Source organism: Nicotiana tomentosiformis, chromosome 3, assembly GCF_000390325.3.
Source record: "Nicotiana tomentosiformis chromosome 3, ASM39032v3, whole genome shotgun sequence".
In the NCBI taxonomy this organism is placed as follows: domain Eukaryota; kingdom Viridiplantae; phylum Streptophyta; class Magnoliopsida; order Solanales; family Solanaceae; genus Nicotiana; species Nicotiana tomentosiformis.
In genome coordinates this window covers 37,517,587-37,538,552 of record NC_090814.1, presented here as the reverse complement: position 1 = coordinate 37,538,552, position 20,966 = coordinate 37,517,587, and the positions used below count along the sequence as shown (strand labels likewise).

Genomic DNA, 20,966 nt, shown 5'->3' with positions numbered 1-20,966 from the left:
GCGGAAGAATATCATAAAATATCTGAGAATAAATTCAAAAAGTGACTAACCAACCCTAAAATCTGGTGTCAACAAGTACACGAGCACTACTAATAATAAGGTATGTAATAAGTCCTCTAATACAACTGTCGAAACATGAGAAACAAGGAAGATAAAGATAATAGGAAGAGAACTTCAAGGACTACAGACGACATGGAAGCTACCTCGTAGTCGCCCAAATAGCTGACACAACTCAAGCCTGAAAATCACCTCGACCGGATGTACCTAGATCTGTACACAAAGTGTAGAGTATTGTATGAGTACAACCGACCCAATGTACTTAATAAGTAACAACACTAACCTTGGGTTGAAAGCAGTGACGTGCTCAGAACAACAGTCAAATGTCAGTACCAATAACTGATAACATTTCAGAAAATACAGGATAAACTGTATAAATAGTAGATCAATGATATCAAGTACAACTTGTTCTCATTTCAGAAATTTAGGCATGCTTTCAAGTACAACAGTTTAAAACCCAACACAGATAAAGCATGTCAATTACTAGTTAACATGAGGAAAGTACATCTCTATGCATACATGTCAAGTATACACGTAAATCAACGGTATCATAGTAGATCCATCAATAGTATTTACAATTAGCACTATACGGGTGCCTGGCATAACTGTCCATTAGTGCCCACTGCTAGCATGTCAGAGTCCGGAGGGGCAGATCTCGCTCAAGCGCTAATTATAATCATTTAGCCCTAGAGTACGCGTCAGCTCAAATTCAGTACCAAACCATCTCTAAGGCCCAAACTCAGCCATCTATCGTTCAAGTCTTAGATGAACACATCTCAAATATTCAATTAAACAGTTTTACCCTTAAACGATATTAGTAACATGAGAGGAATCAAATAAGAAGTACTGATACAGAGATATCATATATGAGTATAGTATCATAACTGAGAACATGTGTTCAAATAAGGTGTATAACTCAGAAATAGAAAGAATAGTCGTATCAAGTCTCAAACAGTTAGCATATAGCCTAGACATGATATCTGACACGATTCACAGTTCAAATAATCAGTATTGGGGATGCGGGGTAACATGGTATGATAGCAAAACAAGTCTAGCATTAGCCTAAAGGCCTCCCCAAACTATGAATAAATCGGTGCACGCACACACACCCGTGACCAAGCGCATACATCATCCCAATATCTTTCATATAACATAGTACTTAGGGTTAAATACCCTCACATCCAAGCTTAGATGTGTTACCTCAAACCGCACAAATCACAATTCCAACAAGCCCTTGTCACACGTATCGGCCTCCAAATGACTCGAATCTACTCATAAACAACTTAATATCAACAAATAATGCCGCAGGAAACAACTTGAAAGAACCCAAAAGGTCAACCCCGGGATCACACCTTGTAACTCGATAAAGATCACAAATTTTGGACACCTATTCGATTACGAGTCTAGCCACACCAAAACTATCCAATTCCGACCTCAAATAGACCTTCAAACCTCCATTTTTTATTTTTGAAAGGTTTCCTCCAAAATTCACATTTCTTCACTTTAATTCACTAAATAAATGACAAAAACAAGGATAGAATCTTGATAAAATAAATAAATCCTAGTCAAGAACACTTACCCCGATCTAAGACGTGTGAATCCCTCCAAAATCGACCAAAATTGAGCTCTACAAATCAAAATATTAAAATAATACTCTAACCCTCGATTTGGATTTTAACATACTACTTCCTAGTTATTGTGAATTGCGATCGTGGAAACGACCTCACAATCGTGAAGAACAAAATGACCACTTCCCTCAAAACACCCTACACGAATGCGAAGCTACAGTCATGAACGCGATTGTTACTAAACCTACCCCTACGCAAACACGGGCTCAACTACGGGATCGCATAAGCTTGACGCCTGATGCCCCCGGCTGACCTCTCCCCTACGCGAGCACGTGGACATTCTCGCGTCCGCGATGAGCTGAGACCCACAAAGCTTTGCGAATGCAATCCTTCTTATACGAATGCGAAGCATAAACTTCCAGCTGCCAACAACAACTCTTCGTGATCGCGTCCCTATCTTCGTGAAAGAGGAAACTAGGTACCAGAAATCAGTAACTAAACAAGGTCCAAAATGAGTCCGAACATGATCTGAATCACACTCGAGGCCCCTGGGACCCCATTCAAACATACCAACGGGTTCTCAAACATGATACAAACTTAGTCGAAATCTCAAATCACATAAAAAAATATCAAAATCATGAATTGAGCCGCAATTCAAGCCTAATGAACTATTGAACTTCCAACATCTAAAACTAATGCTGAAATATACCAAACAAACTTCGATTGACCTCAGATTTTCACACAAGTCATAAATGACACAACAGACCTATTCCATGTCCCTGTACTAAATCCGAATCCAATATCAACAAAGTCAGCTCTAGATCAAACTTCTCAACCTTCCAAACCTTCAACTTTCCATCTTTTGCCAATTCAAGCAAAAATTACCTACAGACCTCCAAATCAACATCCGGACATACACCTAAGTCCAAAATTTCCATACGATGCTATCCGAACCATCAAAGATCTATTCCAGAGTCGTCTTCACAAAAGTCAAACTCCGGTCAACTCTTTTAAATTAAGCCTTCAACCATAGGACTAAGTGTCCCAATTCACTCCGAAACCTCCTCACAACCAATCCAACTGCCCTGACGAGTCACATAACCATAATTAAGAATAGAAGAAGCAATAAATGGGGAAACATGACTACAATACACAAAATGACAGGTCGGGTCGTTACAATAGTTTTGCGCCATGTAACTTTAGCAGTGATTAACCTACCAAGGATACTTGAAACTTGGAGCATGATTTAGTGTTCTGATTATTTATATCGTTTTACCTAAATGATTGATTCAATTCCGAAATCTGGCGTTCCTCTGAAATTGCTTGTGCCTTCACCTAACTGAGTTCTTAAAAAACCATGTTTACAGGATTTAAGGCATTATATTAGGCCTTCTGTTTTTTCTAAAGGTTTGTTTAGGTTTATTGTTTGGGTCTACTTGGCTAGTGTGTTTGGTTGAAGCTCTAGGTCAAAGTTTGTGTTCAAACCTCTATGAATGAACAATGTTTAGTAACTAATGACCTTTGTTGTGGACTTAATTTCACTATCAAGTGACCCTACCCTGGCACAAGCACTGCTCGAGGCCCTAGAGACCACTGTGAGCTCTGAAGTGCCAGGGGTTCATAGGAAAACCTTGTAAGGTAAATGTGGTCCACTCTAGCCAACGATTATTGGCTTTGATTACTCTTTGGAGGGTTAGCACAAACAAAATTTGACTTGCTTTATTTACATTAGATTAGAATTATATCCATTTTCATATTTTGTTTTTACTCCCCATCTGCAAGTACTAATTATGTTTTCCTTTCGTCTTTTGCATGAGCATATTGGGCCTGCTGAGTTAATTGTGAACTCTGGCCCAACTTCAATGAACTGGGCCGCCTCTCCTCGTCACATTCGTTATCTACTGAAGCCTACTGTTGGTTGAATTTGAAATGAGCCTGAATAATTGCCATTCCATTATAGAGTCCAATTCCCCTCCTCTACTTTATATTACTATCATTGTTAGTCCATTTCTATGTATTGTATTGTGGAACTAACACAGATATTACGTGTTCTTATCTCTGCTGTGATCTTTTTAGGAAATGATCTTAATGTAAATTAATCTTATTGGATAAGAGGTGAATATGATTAAGATAACCTTTCCCTTTAAGGTTAATATTCTTTAAAATCTAGGTATATATATCAACTGTTTTATCAATAAAGTCCCTTTTCGTTCACTTTTTTGTAACGACTTTTGTGTTCAGATCTCAATCAAGTTAAACAAAAATTATTTTGAAAAAGTCTTCAATTGAATCACTTAGGCTAATTCTGTAACTAGAACATTTCAGAAAGAGAGACGGCTGCATGATACAAAATAGGTATGTATTTTACAAGGATGGAATATCATTTTTTGGGAAGTTGAATAACATAAACCAAACAAGTCTTCTAAACCCAGTCAAGTATACATTATTTCCATGTTTATTTTACGGTACATAAAAGGTTAAGTATTAACATAGACTTATATTTTAAATAGCTCATTATTTTGAATAAGTCTTACAACTTAGTATTTACATTAAACATTCTTTTCTAAAGCTATAAACCTATTTTTTCAAAACAAGCATTTCTCAATAAGACTACACATTTTTATTACTTTAACTAAGCTTTCATATAGACCCATTTAGAAACCTTGATCAGTAATTGACTAGGATATAAATAATTCTCTGCCCATAATTAGCCTAAGTTTAAGGAACTACATCAACGTAGATTTAAAGGAATGTCTAACCCCTTCCCCTTAGAATAACTAGAACCCTTCCGGATTCTCACTGGTTTAGCGGACCATTAAGATGTTGATCTTTATAGACTTATAGGTATCCTGGTATACCTTTAACTATAGGTGGCGACTCTTCTTTTTATTAAATTTAGAGGAACCACAAGTTGTAGTTTATTTTAACCTGTGTAAAATAGGGACAACAACATGGCGACTCTTCTAGGAATTTTACACTTAGGTTCTGTACTTAGCAGAATTAGGCTAAATTTAGAACACTTGGGGATGTTTGTTTATATTTTATTTTCTCAACACTTCACTATATGTTTCATGTCTTCATATTTGCAATTATGTGTTTACTTGCTTTATTCCTGATATTATCATACTTGCTTTATTCCTGATATTATCATTGCCTTATTTTAATTATTTATTACTGCTTTATACACTATCATTATACTTTTTACCGAGTCTTGGTCATACACAATCACACATAAATTACGCGCGAGTTATCTTTTCACCCTTCCAAACCTACTTTTCAAAGCTCTCTAGTTCAGAGAATGGACCCAACAGCATGCCTTCTATGAAATGAGATATTAATCCAGATTAAGACACTAAGGATTCAGAGCAAAACACTTAACTAGACTTTTCTCCCCTTTTAGATAAAAATAACCACATCATCCTTGATATCATCATGGTAATGGGAGCGCACCACAAGCTGAAGCAATGGTGGAAGAACATCTGGTGGGTGCATGGAGACAGAATTAGAACACATATTGGAGCACTGACTGCGTTGATGAACGACCGAGCTAATAGAGTGCTTACCATATTGTTAATTGAATTTTGGGATCCGGCCAAAGCAGTCTTTATGTTTGTCGACTGAGAGCTAACACCCACGTTCGATGAGATAAATAGCCTTACTAAGTTGGCGTTCGATGGATGAAAACCCATACTGCCGGTAATCATGCCGGGTCATAGGTTTCTCTATGCATTGGGATTGAAAAGTAGCAGCAATCTGAGTGTCACGACCCAAAAAACCCAATCAGTCATGATGGCGCCTAACGTACATGCTAGGTAAGCCGGACTTAAAAATAAAGAACCATAATAGTATAAATGACATAATTAACATAAATCTAAAACATAATATAGCAAAATAACGTCAAAACATGAAAAATCCCTAAGAACCGGTAAATATGGAGTCATGAGCTCTAAAATAAAATTACAAGTCTAAAAGGCCAAATTCAATAATGTCTGAAGTAAATACAACAGTGCATAAGAAAAGAGGTGCCAAGAGTGTGGTTGATAATACAGCTCTACCTAGTCTCTTGGTGATCAACTAACTAGAAACTCCTCTATCAGTGATTGGGTCTAACACTTGAATTTATACAATTAAGTGCAGAGTGCAGTATGAGTACAACCGACCCCATGTACTCAGCAAGTATCATAACTAACCTCGGTGAGGTAATAGAGGCAAGAATTATAAATGATACTTGCTATAACCTGTACAGTTCATAAATTCAGCAAGTACAAAATATTAATATGATCAAATCATGATATCACAAATAAAACTACCTTAGTGCACACAACTACTCAAGTACTCTGCTCATCAATGGTCCCACATATATAGACGATATACTAGAAAATCAGGCAAATAATTATGGAAATTGCAAGTAAAGATGAAATGCAATTGGTCAGGTTTTACTCAAAAATTCCAATATAGTGCCAAACCACCGACCAGTTTTCCTCAATCCGCGTGTATACTAACAAGAGAGAAATATGAGAGGGTGATCCTGGGGAGATGGATCCATATCCAAACGTTGCACGACATAGTCATGTGCATTAATCATATTCCGTCCAGCATGGTCACATGCTATATATCATAATCCGCTCGTGCATGGTCACATGCTCAATAACACGGATCTGCCCTGCGTGGTCACAACCATAATATCACAATCTGCCCGGCATTATCACATGCATAACAACACAATCCGCCCGGTGTGGTCACATGCATAACAACATAATCTACCCCGCGTGGTCACATGCACAACAACACAATCCATCCGGTATGGCCACATGTATAACAACACAATCCGCCCGACATGGTCACATGCATCCAGTCCAAATCATATCACACAGAAGCCATTATTCAAAAATACATATATATGATCAATGGTTAGATTTTATACTCCTGTACTGGAATAAATGACATGCTAATGTCTATGCATGTGCAAAGTATGCTATCATAGCTCAAATTGACAACTTCATCACGGATATGACAATTGTCAAGTTCATTCAGAGGATTAGACTCTATGTAACCTTAAACATAGATAAAATAGTTCAAAACAGGGTTACAAATACGAGAAACATCATAGCATAAAGCTTAACAAATCAATTCAGGACGTAGCCAAAGCACTACTCTGAACATGGGTAAATACCCCGGTGCTCGCACATGGGCTCAAGCCCCCCACATATGCGCACCCATAGCGCGTAGCTATCACATATAACTCAGCCAACTAGTTCCTCAACCACGTGTAGGTAAGATACTTACCTTAAGCAAGGAAAATTGCACCTCTAATAAGTTATTCTCACGTGTATCGACCTCCGGATCGCTCGAATTTAGCAAAAATAACTTAATATAGTCAATAAAAGCCATAGGAATCGATTCCAAAAGATATAGACCGTTCACAGTGTTTACTTACACAATACACCTGTGTGTTTCATAGAACGTTCACAGTGTTGACTTCCACAATACACCTGTGCATTTCATAGACAGTTCACAGTGCTTACTTACACAATACACCTGTGCGTTTCATATACCATTCATAGTATTTTCTTACACAATATACCTGTGCATTTCATAGACCGTTCATAGGAGTTCATAGCAGAATATACATATCCGTTTCAAAGACCGTCCACAGGATTTCATAACATAATATACCTATGTGTTTCATGGACCGTCCACAGGATTTCATAACATAATATACCTATGCATTTCATAGACCGTCCATAGGATTTCATAACATATCATTATGCATATAACCATATATAAACTCAAAGCGACATGATTAACATTACATTGAAGTCATAAGTTCCCGAATCATTGGAGCACTTCATGTTCATGCTCATCATGGAAAAACATAGCACATTACATTAGCACATACATGGTGTATCAATAAGTGAGTTTCATTGGCACATGAGCCCAATTTCTTTTCTTAAGGTTCATCATCATTTAGCATAGGACATCTCCCTTTCATCTTGTTATTCACTCACTTGACGTATTGAGGTCATTATCTAAGCTCATGATTCTTGAGGACTTAACATAGAATTCATTTATATACATTATTTCAGAAGCATACAACTATAGTTGAAACCATTGGAACATACAATACCTCATAATTCTCATTTAGGAAAATAATCACATTTCATGTTCATACTATCACTTCATTAGTACTTTCAATTATTTACAACATCATTATTTCATTGGCTCCCTTTTTGCCATACATATTATTCTTCATTTATGGCACGGTGGCCGTATCTTATATTCCATACTTTTATTTCATTACTTTCAAGACTCATCATCATAGTTCACACATCATTTTATTTCATTGGCTCTATTGGCCACAATCATAACCTTCATTGTTGGCACTGTGTCTACACTTTATATTCCCAACTCACTACTTTCACTTTCAAGCATCTTTATAGATTATCGATAACAAAGAATCTCTAATCACGACTTTTAGTACACCTGTGAGCAAATAAGAGTCTTACGTTCATTGAGACTTCTTACATAATTTGGCATAATAGCCTTCACTTGAAACACTACTTGGACTCATAACATTTTTATACCCAACTCATGCTTTGAACATATTCTTGAAGGATAACATCATATGATAAGAGCATCCGAAATACATTTTAAATATATATACCTTTCAACAAAAAGCTTATTCGGAATAATTGATTTATAAACAATAACTCGGGACTTACAAGAGCATCATGGAATTCAATTATATGAAAGAAGTTTAGCTAACATATCTTGATGTAGCTCTTTAGTGATACAAAAAACCCCCCACTACTCTTACAACTTCAATCTACATCAACATAATTCAATTGGACCAATATTAGTAAACATTTCCAGTTTGTTTGGTCATTTTGACATTTTATCAAACACCTTTAGTGCATAACACTCAACTACCTCTAGTAATGGTGTTTCTTCATCCAACAATCCCCCATTCCTACCAACATTAGATACTACAATATCCTTTGTCCACTAATTACATTCTTAGCACCATTGTAATCATCAATGAACTCACATCCCCACCAAGTTTTACTAATTACCTCATTACAAAATATCTACAACATTCAATAATCTAGGTTAAGCACTAGTGGGTTCCAATCACCATCCCATAAGTTTCAATACTTAATTCATACTCATATTCCCATAATATATCCATATATTAAATCTAAGGGTGTAGAATTACCTTTTGGAAGAAATCTTGCAAAACCCTCTTTTGAGTTCTTGAAAAACTTTCTTGAAGATCTATGTATTTTATGGAGGATTGAGTTAGTTTTAGGGTGCAATTGATGGAATAAAATACCAAATTAGTAGGGATTACTCACCTTGAAGATGGGGGAAGTTGGAGGTCTTGAGAGGGTGGAGGAAAACCCCAATGTTCGGCCAAGAAAAATGGGGTAAAATGAACCCCGAATGAGTATATAGCGTTTCGGGCGCCACAAGTGGTGGCCGGGGCTGCCTGTGGCACTGCTTCCAATAGCTGAAAGAAATCCCAGCGCCAGGGACAGCGCCCCGCGCTACCCTGGGTGCTGGCGACGAGAAATGATTTTTTCTGACACGGAAATAGGCATAACTCTCTCATACGATGTCCAAATTCGACGATTCTTTTTGCTATGGCTCCGTAATTTCAATATGGATCTAAGGCTTTAATCAAAACTGAATTTGAAGATCATTTTCCTAATATGATACCACTTATACTCGAAGAAACGACATCGTTGAAACATTTTTTATGTCAAAATAATGCGGTTCCACCCCATAGGTCTCCTTTGATACTCGAATACGTTATTCTAGAATACCGTTATCGCACTTTAAAATCTTAAATCATTAAAAAATTCTAACGGGGCCTTACAACATTTTACTTATCGCCAATTATAAATAGCATAAATACTTATAATCTCAAGATAATCTCATCCCCGAGTCTACGTCGATTATTTGAAGACAAAACTTTAACGTACGAAAACGCGAGATGTAACATCCTTCCCCCCTAGAAACATTCGTCTTCGAATGTTTACTCTTAGAGACTTTGTGAAAATTTTGCCAGAGTCTCCTCCGTACACTATACTAAAATCAACCTGTACGCATCAGAAAACATACTATACATGCTAGACATGGCCAATGTCTATAAATAGCAACACTTGGCCTCACACAGCTGTCCATTATAAATTCTGAAAGTAAAAAACAAGAGCTTACCTGATGACTACTGGCCTGAATAGAGCTATACTAAGGTATCCCACCTCGAGCCATATCTTCAGTTTGAAATAGGTGGCGCTATTTAGACTCCGTTTCCTCCCCCGCTTCTCACGTCATCTCTTCCACATTCTTGCTTCTCCATAAAACCTTCACGGAGGCTACCTCCATATTTCATTGCTTACGGATTTGTCGGTCTAGGATGGTAACTGGAATTTCCTCGTATGATAAGTCCTCCGTAATTTGTACATCATCTGTGGGCACCACTCGGGTAGGATCGCCAATGCACTTCCGTAACATAGATACGTGATAAGCTGGATGGACAGACTCTAATTCCGAGGGCAATTTTAACTTATAAGCTACTTGACCCACTCTCTGAATGATCCTATAAGGCCCAATATACCGAGGGCTAAGCTTGCCTTTTTTGCCAAACCTCATCACGCCCTTCATAGGCTTTAAGAATACCCAGTCATTAACTCCAAACTCTAAGTCTCATCGCCGCACGTCAGAATATGACTTTTGACGACTCTGGGTTGTCAACAATCACTCCCAGATAAGCTTTACCTTCTCTACGGCCTGCTGAGCCAGGTCTAGCCCATGTAACCCAAATTCTCCAACATCAAACCACCCTATAGGAGATCTACACTTAATACAAAGCCTCATACGGAGCCATCTGGATACTGGAGTGGTAACTGTTATTATATGCAAACTCGAGAAGAGTTAAATGTTCATCCCAACTTCTTTTAAAATCCAACACACATGCTCATAACATATCTTCGAGCGTCGAAATTGTGCTCGGCTTGTCCATCAGTCTGTAGATGAAAAGTTGTGCTGAGATTCACCTGAGTCCCTAGACCTCTCTAAAATGACCTCCAAAAATGTGTTGTAAACTGGTCCCCACGGTCAGATATAATACATACTGGTACTTCGTGTAGCCGCACTATCTCCTTAATATTTAACTTTGCATAATCTTCTGATGTATATATAGATCTGACCGGTAGGAAATGAGCTGTTTTCATGAGCCTATCGACTATCACCCATGTAGAATCTAACTTACGATGAGAAAGAGGTAAACCCGTGAAAAAGTCCATGTTTATCGCCTCCCATTTCCACGTAGAGAGCTCTATAGTCTGCATTAGCCCTCCGAGCTTCTAGTGGTCTACCTTCACCTGCTGGCAACTAGGACACTGAGCAACAAACTCAGTAATGTTCTTCTTCATATCGTTCCCCCAGTACACATCCTTAATGTCATGGTACATCTTCGTCGACCCAGGATGAATGGAGTACCACGAATAATATGCCTTTGATGTAATCCTGTCTCGTAGCCCTACTACATCTGGAACACATAGATAGCCCCTATATTTGAGAACCCCATCTCCCTTGAGCTCTAACAACGGCTTCTTCTGCTGCGGAGCTCGCTCTCTCAACTCGACCAACTCTGGGTCCTCGTACTGCCTCTCATTTACTTCAGCTGTGAGAGATGATTTCGCAGTATTTTGGAGTACAACTCCACCATCGCCAGAGTCTACTAACCGAACCCCCAAACAAGCCATTTGATGAATCTCTCTAGTTAATTATCTTTTCTTGGCCTCTAGATATGCTAAACAAGGCATCTGCTACAACATTAGCTTTCCATGGATGGTAGAGAATGTTAACATCGTAATCTTTCACTAACTCAAGCCATCGCCTCTGTCACAAATTAAACTCTTTTTGCTTGAAGATATATTGCAGACTTTTATGATCTGTGAATACATAATCATGAACACCATATAAATAATGCCGCCATATCTCAAATGCATGGACAACCATAGCTAACTCGAGGTCGTGGGTCGGATAATTCCGCTCGTGCTTCCTTAACTGCCTTGAAGCATACGCAATTACCTTCCCATGTTGCATCAGGACACATCCTAACCCGACACCTGAGGCATAACAATACATGGCATAACCATCTGGACCTCTAGAAGTGTTAGAACTGGCGCTGAGGTCAGCCTGTTCTTAAGCTCTTGGAAACTCTGCTCGCAAGCCTCTGTCCACTGAAACTTCGCTATTTTCTGCGTCAACTTAGCTGCTTTCTGCGTTAACTTCGTCAATGGTGCCGAAAGGGAAGAAAAACCCTCTACGAACCTCCGGTAGTATCCTGCTAAGCCTAAAAAGCTACGAACCTCTATCGGACTTGTAGGTCTAGGCCAGGATTTCACAGCCTCAATCTTCTAAGTGTCTACCTTTATACCTCCATCGGATACAATGTGCCCCAAGAATGCTACAAACTTCAACCAGAACTCACATAAATCTTAGCATATAACTTACTATCACTGAGGGTTTGGAGTACCGCTCGTAGGTGGTCCGCATGATCATCCTCTAAACGTGAATAAACCAGAATATCATCAATAAATACTATCACAAACAGATCTAAAAATGGACGAAATAGGCTATTCATCAAGTCCATGAATACGGAATGTGCATTTGTCAAGCCGAAGGACATGACAAGGAACTCAAAGTGGCCATATCGGGTCCTGAAGGCTGTCTTGGGAATATCTTTCTCCCGAACTCTGACCTGGTGGTACCCCGACCTCAAATATATTTCTGAAAAGCATCTAGCTCCCTGCAACTGATCAAACAAGTCATCTATCCTTGGAAGTGGATACTTATTCTTAATAGTTACCTTGTTCAGCTGCCTATAATTGATACACATCCTCAGCGAGCCGTCTTTCTTCCGTACAAACCATACCGGTGCACCCCAAGGTGAGGTACTGGGCCTGATGAAACCTTTCTCCAGCAAATCTTTTAACTGCTCCTTCAACTCCTTCAATTCGACAGGTGCCATTCTATACGGAGGGATGGATATTGGTTGAGTTTCCGAAAGCAAATCGATGCCAAAATCAATCTCTCGATCTGGAGTAATATCTGGAAGTTCATCTAGAAATACATATGCGTACTCTTTGACTACTGGAATAGACTGAAGTGTAGGTATCTCAGCATCTGCATCTCTAACTCGCACAACATAATAAATGCACCCTTTTGTGATCATTTTCCTCGTCTTAAGATAAGAAATAAACCTACCCCTGGGTGTCGCTGTATTACCTACCCATTCAAGGAGTGGCTCACCCGGAAAATGCAATATGACTGTCTTTGCTCGACAATCAACTGTGGCATAGCAAGCTGCCAACCAGTCCATGCCCATTGATAGCATTAAAATCCAATATCTCTAGCTCAACTAGGTCGGCTGAGGTCTAACAACTACAAACTATCACTGTACAACCACGGTAAACCGTCTAGCAATAATTGATTCTCCGATGGGTGTAGATACCACAAAAGGATCACTTAGTATTTCAGGCACTATACCAAACTTCCCCGTAACAAATGGGGTAATACACGATAATGTAGATCTTGGGTCTATCAAGGCATAAGCATTGTGAGAGCAAATGGTCAACATACCTGTCACAACGTCTGTGAAGACTCCTGGTCCGGTCGACCCGCTAAAGCATAGCTACAATTCTGGTTACCACCTGAACTAGGACCTCTACCCGCCGAAGACTTAGACTCGCGCCCTGAAGGATGCACGGACATAAATGATCCTGTTGTTGAATTTGTTGGTTGTGCCATACCCCCAGAATCTCTATTTGGGCAATCTCGTATCATATGCCCCGCACGTCCACATATATAACAAGCATCGGAACCGGCTCGGCATTAGCCCAAGTGTCCTCTACCACAGATGTCACACCACGACGAAAATGACCATGTCTGCCCTGAACCTAGCTGTCGTTGCAAACCCAATGCCTATGAGCTCTCACCTGGTCCTGACTGAGCATAGCGGTCATACCGGTAACCCTGTAACTGAGGTGGCGGAAGCCTAGGTGGCCGTTCGAAGTACTAGGGCCTATAACTACCCTGAGACTGCTCTTGAGTCCTGGCAAATCTCATCCTCTTACGCTGTTCTGACTCAATCCTCTTTGTACCCTGCTGCCGACGCCTACCTCTTTCTATATTCTGGGCGAATGCCTGAATCCGGGAGATATCAATACTATCCTACAATGCAGAGGTGGCACATGCCTCGGTCAACTCTGGGGCCAACCCTGGTATAAACCTGTGAATCCTGTCTCGCATAGTAGCAACTATGGATGGTGCATATCTGGCCAATGATTCAAAACAGAGACTATATTCTCGAACACTCATATTGAATCCCTACTTGAGGGCTAGAAAATGATCGACTCGAGCCTGTTGGATCTCCCGCGGTAAGTACTGGTCAAGGAAGGCATCCGAAAAATTCTCCCAAATAGCTGGAGGTGCATCACGTCCCCTGGACCTCTCCCATCCCTCGTACCAAAGGCAGCTATATCTCGGAGTAGAAATACTGCTAGCTCAACTGCCTCTTTCTCCATGGCATGCATAACCCGAAAGATCCTATGAAGCGGATCTATGAAATCCTGCGGGTCCTCCCTCTGATCCATTCCCGTAAACTCAGGGAAACTCAAAACAATAAACTCTCGGACCCTTGAACTCCCAGACCCCTCAGAAGATCCTGCACTAGCGGGTGCCCTAGCCTGTTGCTGGGTAGCTACCAACTGTGCTAACAAATGCACCGTACTCTTCAAGTCATGATATGATGGAAGCAGATGGGGAACTGGATGTGCGGTCTCCCTAGGAATCTCTCCCTGGGCCTCAGATTGGGCCCCATCTACTGGGGGTACCCTGCTAGTTCTCTCACCTACTGTTGTATCTCTCCTCTGGCTAGCCGTAGTTTTCCTAGTCACCATCATATGTGCATACAGATGCCAACACATAAGTTTAACTCCAATTTCCTATAACTCAGTTCTACAGCACGATTTAGGTTTGAAAGAAGGGTAACCAACTCCTAAATGCCCTGTAGTCCCCTACTTATATAATGTGGTGCACAACACATCTATAAACAAAACCCTACTAGACACGGCTTGTAGACTCCCTAGGACAGAACTGCTCTAATACCACTTTTGTCACACTTCGAACCTGGGGGGGGGGGGGGGGCGTGACCGGCACCCGGTTCCTCACCTATCCTTGCGTACCAACTTGCGACTAAGGGACTCTAAACATATAATGTCATCCTTTGGCCATGACCACATTGCAAGACAATTTGCGAAGCAAAATATAATACTGAATGGAAGCTAACACTGACTAAACATCAATATAAAGCTAGGCCGACAAGGCCGTCATAACTACTATAGCTGACAAGCCAACAAAATATACATACAAGGCGTACAAGCCCAACATACTGCACTAACTGACAGGATATGTCTACAAGCCTCTACTGATGGATATACTGTGATCGGAACAGGGCCCCAACCTACCCATAACCTATATACATATATACACGAGATGGACACAAAACTCTAGACCCAGCAACTCCGAAGGACGTGGAGCTTACCAAAAAAGCTGAACTCGGGCAACACTTACTGAGGAGGTCTACCCGTCTGTCTGTCTAAACCAGCACGCATGAAATGCAGCGTCCCCAAAAAAAGGGACATCAGTACAAAATAACATACCGAGTATGCAAGGCAATAAAATAACTGAAAGCTGAAACTAAACTGATAATATAATAACTAAAAGTAACTAGGAGTCAAAGATGATCTGGAGACATACATACCTGCTGATACCGACTCAACTTTCTCAATATAGAAAATAAAATAGATGTCCAGCCCTATAAGTCTCGGAACATGTAACTGCTCCGCAGTAGTAGGCTCACTCATAGGTGCTCGGCCATACTAGGCTCTGTATCTCGGCCATGCTTGGCTCGCTCATAGGCGCTCGTCAGCAGTAGGCTCGGTATATAACTTACCATCTGATCAGAGGTTGCCCAATAGGGGTTTGCCCACCCATTATAGCTCGATGGTGGTAAAAATACTGTAATACTGTATATATATAGACCCTCTGCTCTCTTGACTGGAAGAAGACAATTCTCAATTGAATATAAAGTCTCGATAAGGGAGAATACTGTAACTTATGTGACTAGGATAATGTATATAAATTCGGGAGTATGAACTTCTCTTTATCCCTCGTTATCAAACACATGTAGTTACGAGATCATGCCAAAATGAAGGAAGGGCTTAGCCTTAACATACATGGAGTAGGAAAAAATCCGTATGATATTCTTGGGAAAGATTACACCGTACTTCCTTAGAATCGCAAACCCCACGTTGTTATAATCTTAAGTGGTCTTCGTATGAAATGTTCGAAGCAATAACGTTGCTTATTGCAAAATCATATTTGATGAAACTCTTTCTTAAGAGAAGTAACGTTGCTATGCAAACAAATATTTGTTGAAACTCTTTCCTTAGCAATTGATTTTGAATCTTAGAAATGTTACCTTATCCTCTAGGTGGGCCCCACATTTCAAGCTTGGTGTCACATAACCTTTTCAAGTGTGCCACCTTTAAATCTCTTTTAAGAGTCATAAAATGGGAAATGGGGGTGCTGCCACGTTGGGGAGGGGTTAAGTCTTATCCCAATTCTTTAATTAATCACCCAACAACTCCTTAATTAACTAGGTAATCTCTAATTACCCAATAATTAACCAATTACCCACATAATTAAGAATTATCTCAACTTACTTAAAATACTACTCACTTTTAACATACCTTATACACCTTACTATCATGGCCATGTAGTACCTTGTATGGCACTAGTCCATAAATACCGGGTAATATAGCTCGAACCGTATTTTTTTTGTCCAAATCAACAATCTTCAACGAAACTCATTTTCTTTGATTCGTTTACCCTTTAACCTTCACAACATTTTACTTATCGCCTATTATAAATAGTATAAATGCTTATAATCACAAGATAATCTCATCCCCGAATCTACGTCGATTATATGAAGACGAAACTTTAACATACGAAAACGCGAGATGTAACACTACCGAAGCTTGCGGGTGGCGTACCACCCCCTTGGGCCTTAATAGATCCACCCCTGACAGGACTCGTCTACAAGACTCTAGAGATAACTGAATTGTACCATGGACGGGATAGGGCCTCGACCTACCCATCAAACCTGTATATATAAAATGGACTCCATGGTCTAGACCTCGTAACTCCGACGGAGTGGAGCTTACCAACCAAGCAGATGTTTGACTCTGTCTGCTGGGAAGGTCTATCCAACAGTCTATCAAGTCCTGCAGGCATGAAATGCAGCATCCCCAGCAAAAGGGACGTCAGTACGAAATAATGTATCGAGTATGTAAGGTAACAAAATAATTGTAAGCTGAAACTACATTGATAATATAATAACTGGGAGTCAAAGATGATCTGAAGATATGCTTACCTGTTGTAACTGACTCAACTCTCTCAATATGGTAAATAAAATAGTTGTCCGGCCCTATAAGGCTCGGTACATATAACTGCTCTCCCGTAGTAGGCTCGCTCATAGGCGCTCGACCATACTAGGCTTTGTATCTCGGTCATTTTGAGCGCGTTCATAGGCGCTCGGCCACAGTAGGCTCGATATATAACTTACCATCTGATCAGAGGTTGCCCAATAGGGCCATGCTGACTGATTATAGCTCGGTGGTGGTGAAAGTATTGTAATACTGTATATATATATATATATATATATATATATATATATATATATATATATATATATATATATATATATATATATATATATAAACTCTCTGCTCTCTTGGCTGAAAGAAGACAATACTTAGCTTACTATAAAGTCCCAATAAGGGAGAATACTGTAACTTATGAGACTAGGATAATATGAATAAATTCAGGAATACGAACATCTCTTTATGTCTCGTTATCAAACACATGTAGGTACGAGATCATGTCAAAATGAAGGAAATGTTTATCCTTAACATACCTTAACCTCGTTGAGTCATTAATATCTTTCAAGCAATTCTTCAAACAACTCAACTCAGTCTACCATAGCATAAGGAGATTCAAAATCGGTTCTGAGTAAAGACTAAGTCCGTAACTTAAGCTAGTAGCTCATTTATGTAAATTTGGGCAGCATCTCCCCTATAACAAGGGCCTTCTCCAATGCCATATACCAACATCCCAACAACACCAATCAATCTACACAACAAAAGTGCACAAATGTCATACACAAAACTGCTATTTAACACGATGAGCGGCAAGCTTGGATTGGAACCAAGCGAAAACTCTTTTTCCCATCTCCCTTGTACTTACAACACCAACAATAGGCCCAACATATAAACATATATATTGACATGACATTCCAATCTTATATCCATCATAAAAGTAACATCAAACAGCCCTACAAGATGAAGCAATGACATGAACAACTTCTAGGTATTGTGTGCTTGCGTTTTCTCCTATTTACAACATAATCAACATACTCAAAATATTGATAAGCATAAAAACAATAATAACATGATAACCAAGCTATTCCCCACGATTTCCAGCCATATGAAGTCATATATACAACTCCAAAATAGTCCAATAAGAGACAACAATTTCTTATACAACTTCAAGTTCTATCTTATAATTCTTCATCCAAATAACTTAATCAATACATAGATAAGATTAATCCCAAGAAATAGGGTGTTATACATACCTTAAATAATCTTGAAAAACTCAAACCAAAGCTTCCCTTAGCTTATAAGCAACCTTAATCATATCACAACACCATATAGACTCTCTTTTTCACTTAGGCTAACTTTTGAGGCTAGGTAAAACACCATTGGATTGGACTTGGAACCCTTGAGAACTGTTAGAGAGGTGTTGAGAGAGTCTGGGAACTGTCCTTTACAATGTTCAAGGGTCGTCCACAACCTAAGTGGGTCCCATTGAGAGCTATTTGCGCGTTCTCGTGAAAATGTGAATATATCTCTACTTCGATCTCGTATCGATGAATGGTTTAATGTGTTAGAAACTAGACTCGTATATCTTCAATTTTGATATGTGGATCGTCCCGTAATTCCAAGTATATTTGTAGAAACACTCACCTACATTTGACCTAATTTTCAGCATATTTATGCACGTAACTTGTGATGACCTTTGCAAACTTATGTTCCACAACTTGCTTGACTTCAAAACATAACACACGACTATGATATGACAAAATAACGCATAGCATAACCTTCTTATAATGTTAATCACCCTAGTCTCACCCCAAAAGTACATGTTATAACCTTCCCAACTTGTCGACTTTCGACGAAACTTATTTTCTTCAATTCGTTTAGCTTTTAAGCCTTCAAACCCTCTTGGTACTTGGTGTTCACGATCTTAAATATTTTTAAAATCCACGCTAACATGATTAACTAACTTTGTAAACTTTTCAAAAATGATTTGATTTATGAGCTTGCACCAATTGACTTATGACGTACTCTTACGTACGAAAACATGGGGTGTAACATCATTCCCCCTTTGGAACATTCGTCCTCAAATGTTGGCTGATGCACTTATCAATCTCACAAACCATAGTTGTTACTAATATTTTAATACTGTCCTTGCCATCTAGGCAACTATTGTGTGAATAAATCCGAAGGCCAGGGCATTCCCCCCTTTAGGCCTCTTCCTCACACCGCGACTTGTTGTCGGAATTCTTCCAATCTTGTAACTGTTGCGACCTTCTGTCATGCAGCCTGTACGACTTTGTCCTTGTATGTGCACCTATGCGACTCTTCTGTCCTTTTTCCTCCAGCTTTTGGCCAATCTCTAGGACTCACTTTGGGAACATATACAGAACTATGACAAGTTGTTCCTCCCTGTATATAGAGGTGTACTGAAGTTCTTCGCTCGGTACTTTGTCGAACTTACGACTGTTGCTATATCTTATTTCGTAGCCTTGTATATCTATCCTTATGGCTTTACTATATCTAGGTAGGTTATACTATACCATAACACTTACTTCGATTTATTATTACCGAGGTTTGCTATCCAACTCCAAGTTACTCTCTCGCTGCTTATCCTATATGTATAAATCTAAATCCTTTAGTTCTTCTTCATTACTGTTCATCTTAAGAATGACGGCCTAATCTCATCTCATACTTTGGAACTTTTATCCGCCTATTGTTGATTCACCTTAATGTTGATCTACCACTGATAACTTGAATCCTCTTACGTAATACATTGTTGTTAGGGCTCACGTCTCATCGGGGAACATCTAAAGTTATTTGCCTGATCCAAGGGACGATACTAATCTTCAATAACCATATTTCATAGCATCCCAACGTGATTCATCTTATGGGGGTATTCTAATCCCATGCAATTCATGAAATGACTTCTCTTTGAATCATTACTCAATCGAAGGCCTAAATGTCATCTTCTTATCATTTATCACAATTACACCCTTATTCTACTACCATGGTAGCATTCCCTCTTTTCTAAATGCTCCTAGTCTTAACCTTCTCCGAGTCCATTCAGGTTGTACAGAGCTTTTTATAACTTACGAAAACCATCACCTCTGTTGTTTTGATGGGTTTAATCCTGAGGACTTACCTATTCTCGTTACCTTCTCACTTACCTTTTCTTATCCTTACTCCTGTCTACCTAAAACCTTGTCTCTCTACCATACTTTAGCTTACGACCTACACATATCTATTTATACTACTCGCAACCTTCCTTTAACTTGCTAGCACCATAGATTTCCTTATGTTATTCTGGAACATTAAACGAGACATCACGTGATCTCTAGCTCTTCTTTACTCTCTTAACTAGACCTCTCGGTACCTGGAAACCATAGGCTAGAAGATATGCCACTGACGACACGACTATCATTTTTGGACACTGAATCAAAGCGCTTCTAGCCCTCCATCTGAAGTCTGGACTAGTCACAACCTTCTGCACTTGAATATCTCATACCTTATTCACCTTTACCTTACTTACCTTTAAATCTAGCATCGTATTTTCTTTCTCTTTCATAACTACCCTTCCACATAGGCGGAATCCACATCCACAACTTGAAGCTCTACTACAATACTTGCACCTCTAGTGCATATACAATCCAGTGGGAGCTTCATACTTACTCCTTGTGAGGCTGGTACTTTTCTAACTGGCTTTATCGTAAAGCCGTTATAGAATATGGTTGTTGTACTATCTTTATCGTACCTCTAATATTAAGAGTCATTCAACAATGTTCTGAATCATGATTTCTATAATTATCTAAATCTAATAATCAGACTCTTG

The 20,966-nt window shown here is 39.3% G+C and overlaps 1 protein-coding gene and 1 long non-coding RNA gene across 2 annotated transcripts; both read right to left on the bottom strand.

The window, feature by feature from the left end:
* Positions 1 to 4,894: 4,894 nt before the first annotated feature.
* Positions 4,895 to 9,249, bottom strand: LOC138908731 (uncharacterized). Its single transcript, XR_011415134.1, has 4 exons — positions 8,981 to 9,249; positions 8,842 to 8,900; positions 5,189 to 5,378; positions 4,895 to 5,104 (listed from the first exon to the last, which is right to left on the bottom strand). It is a non-coding gene; the product is annotated as an uncharacterized lncRNA (long non-coding RNA).
* A 1,744-nt stretch (positions 9,250 to 10,993) lies between these two features.
* On the bottom strand, positions 10,994 to 11,395 carry LOC138907640 (uncharacterized). Its single transcript, XM_070198243.1, has one exon. The coding sequence runs from the start codon at positions 11,393 to 11,395 to the stop codon at positions 10,994 to 10,996; it is 402 nt and encodes a 133-aa protein (XP_070054344.1).
* Positions 11,396 to 20,966: the final 9,571 nt, after the last annotated feature.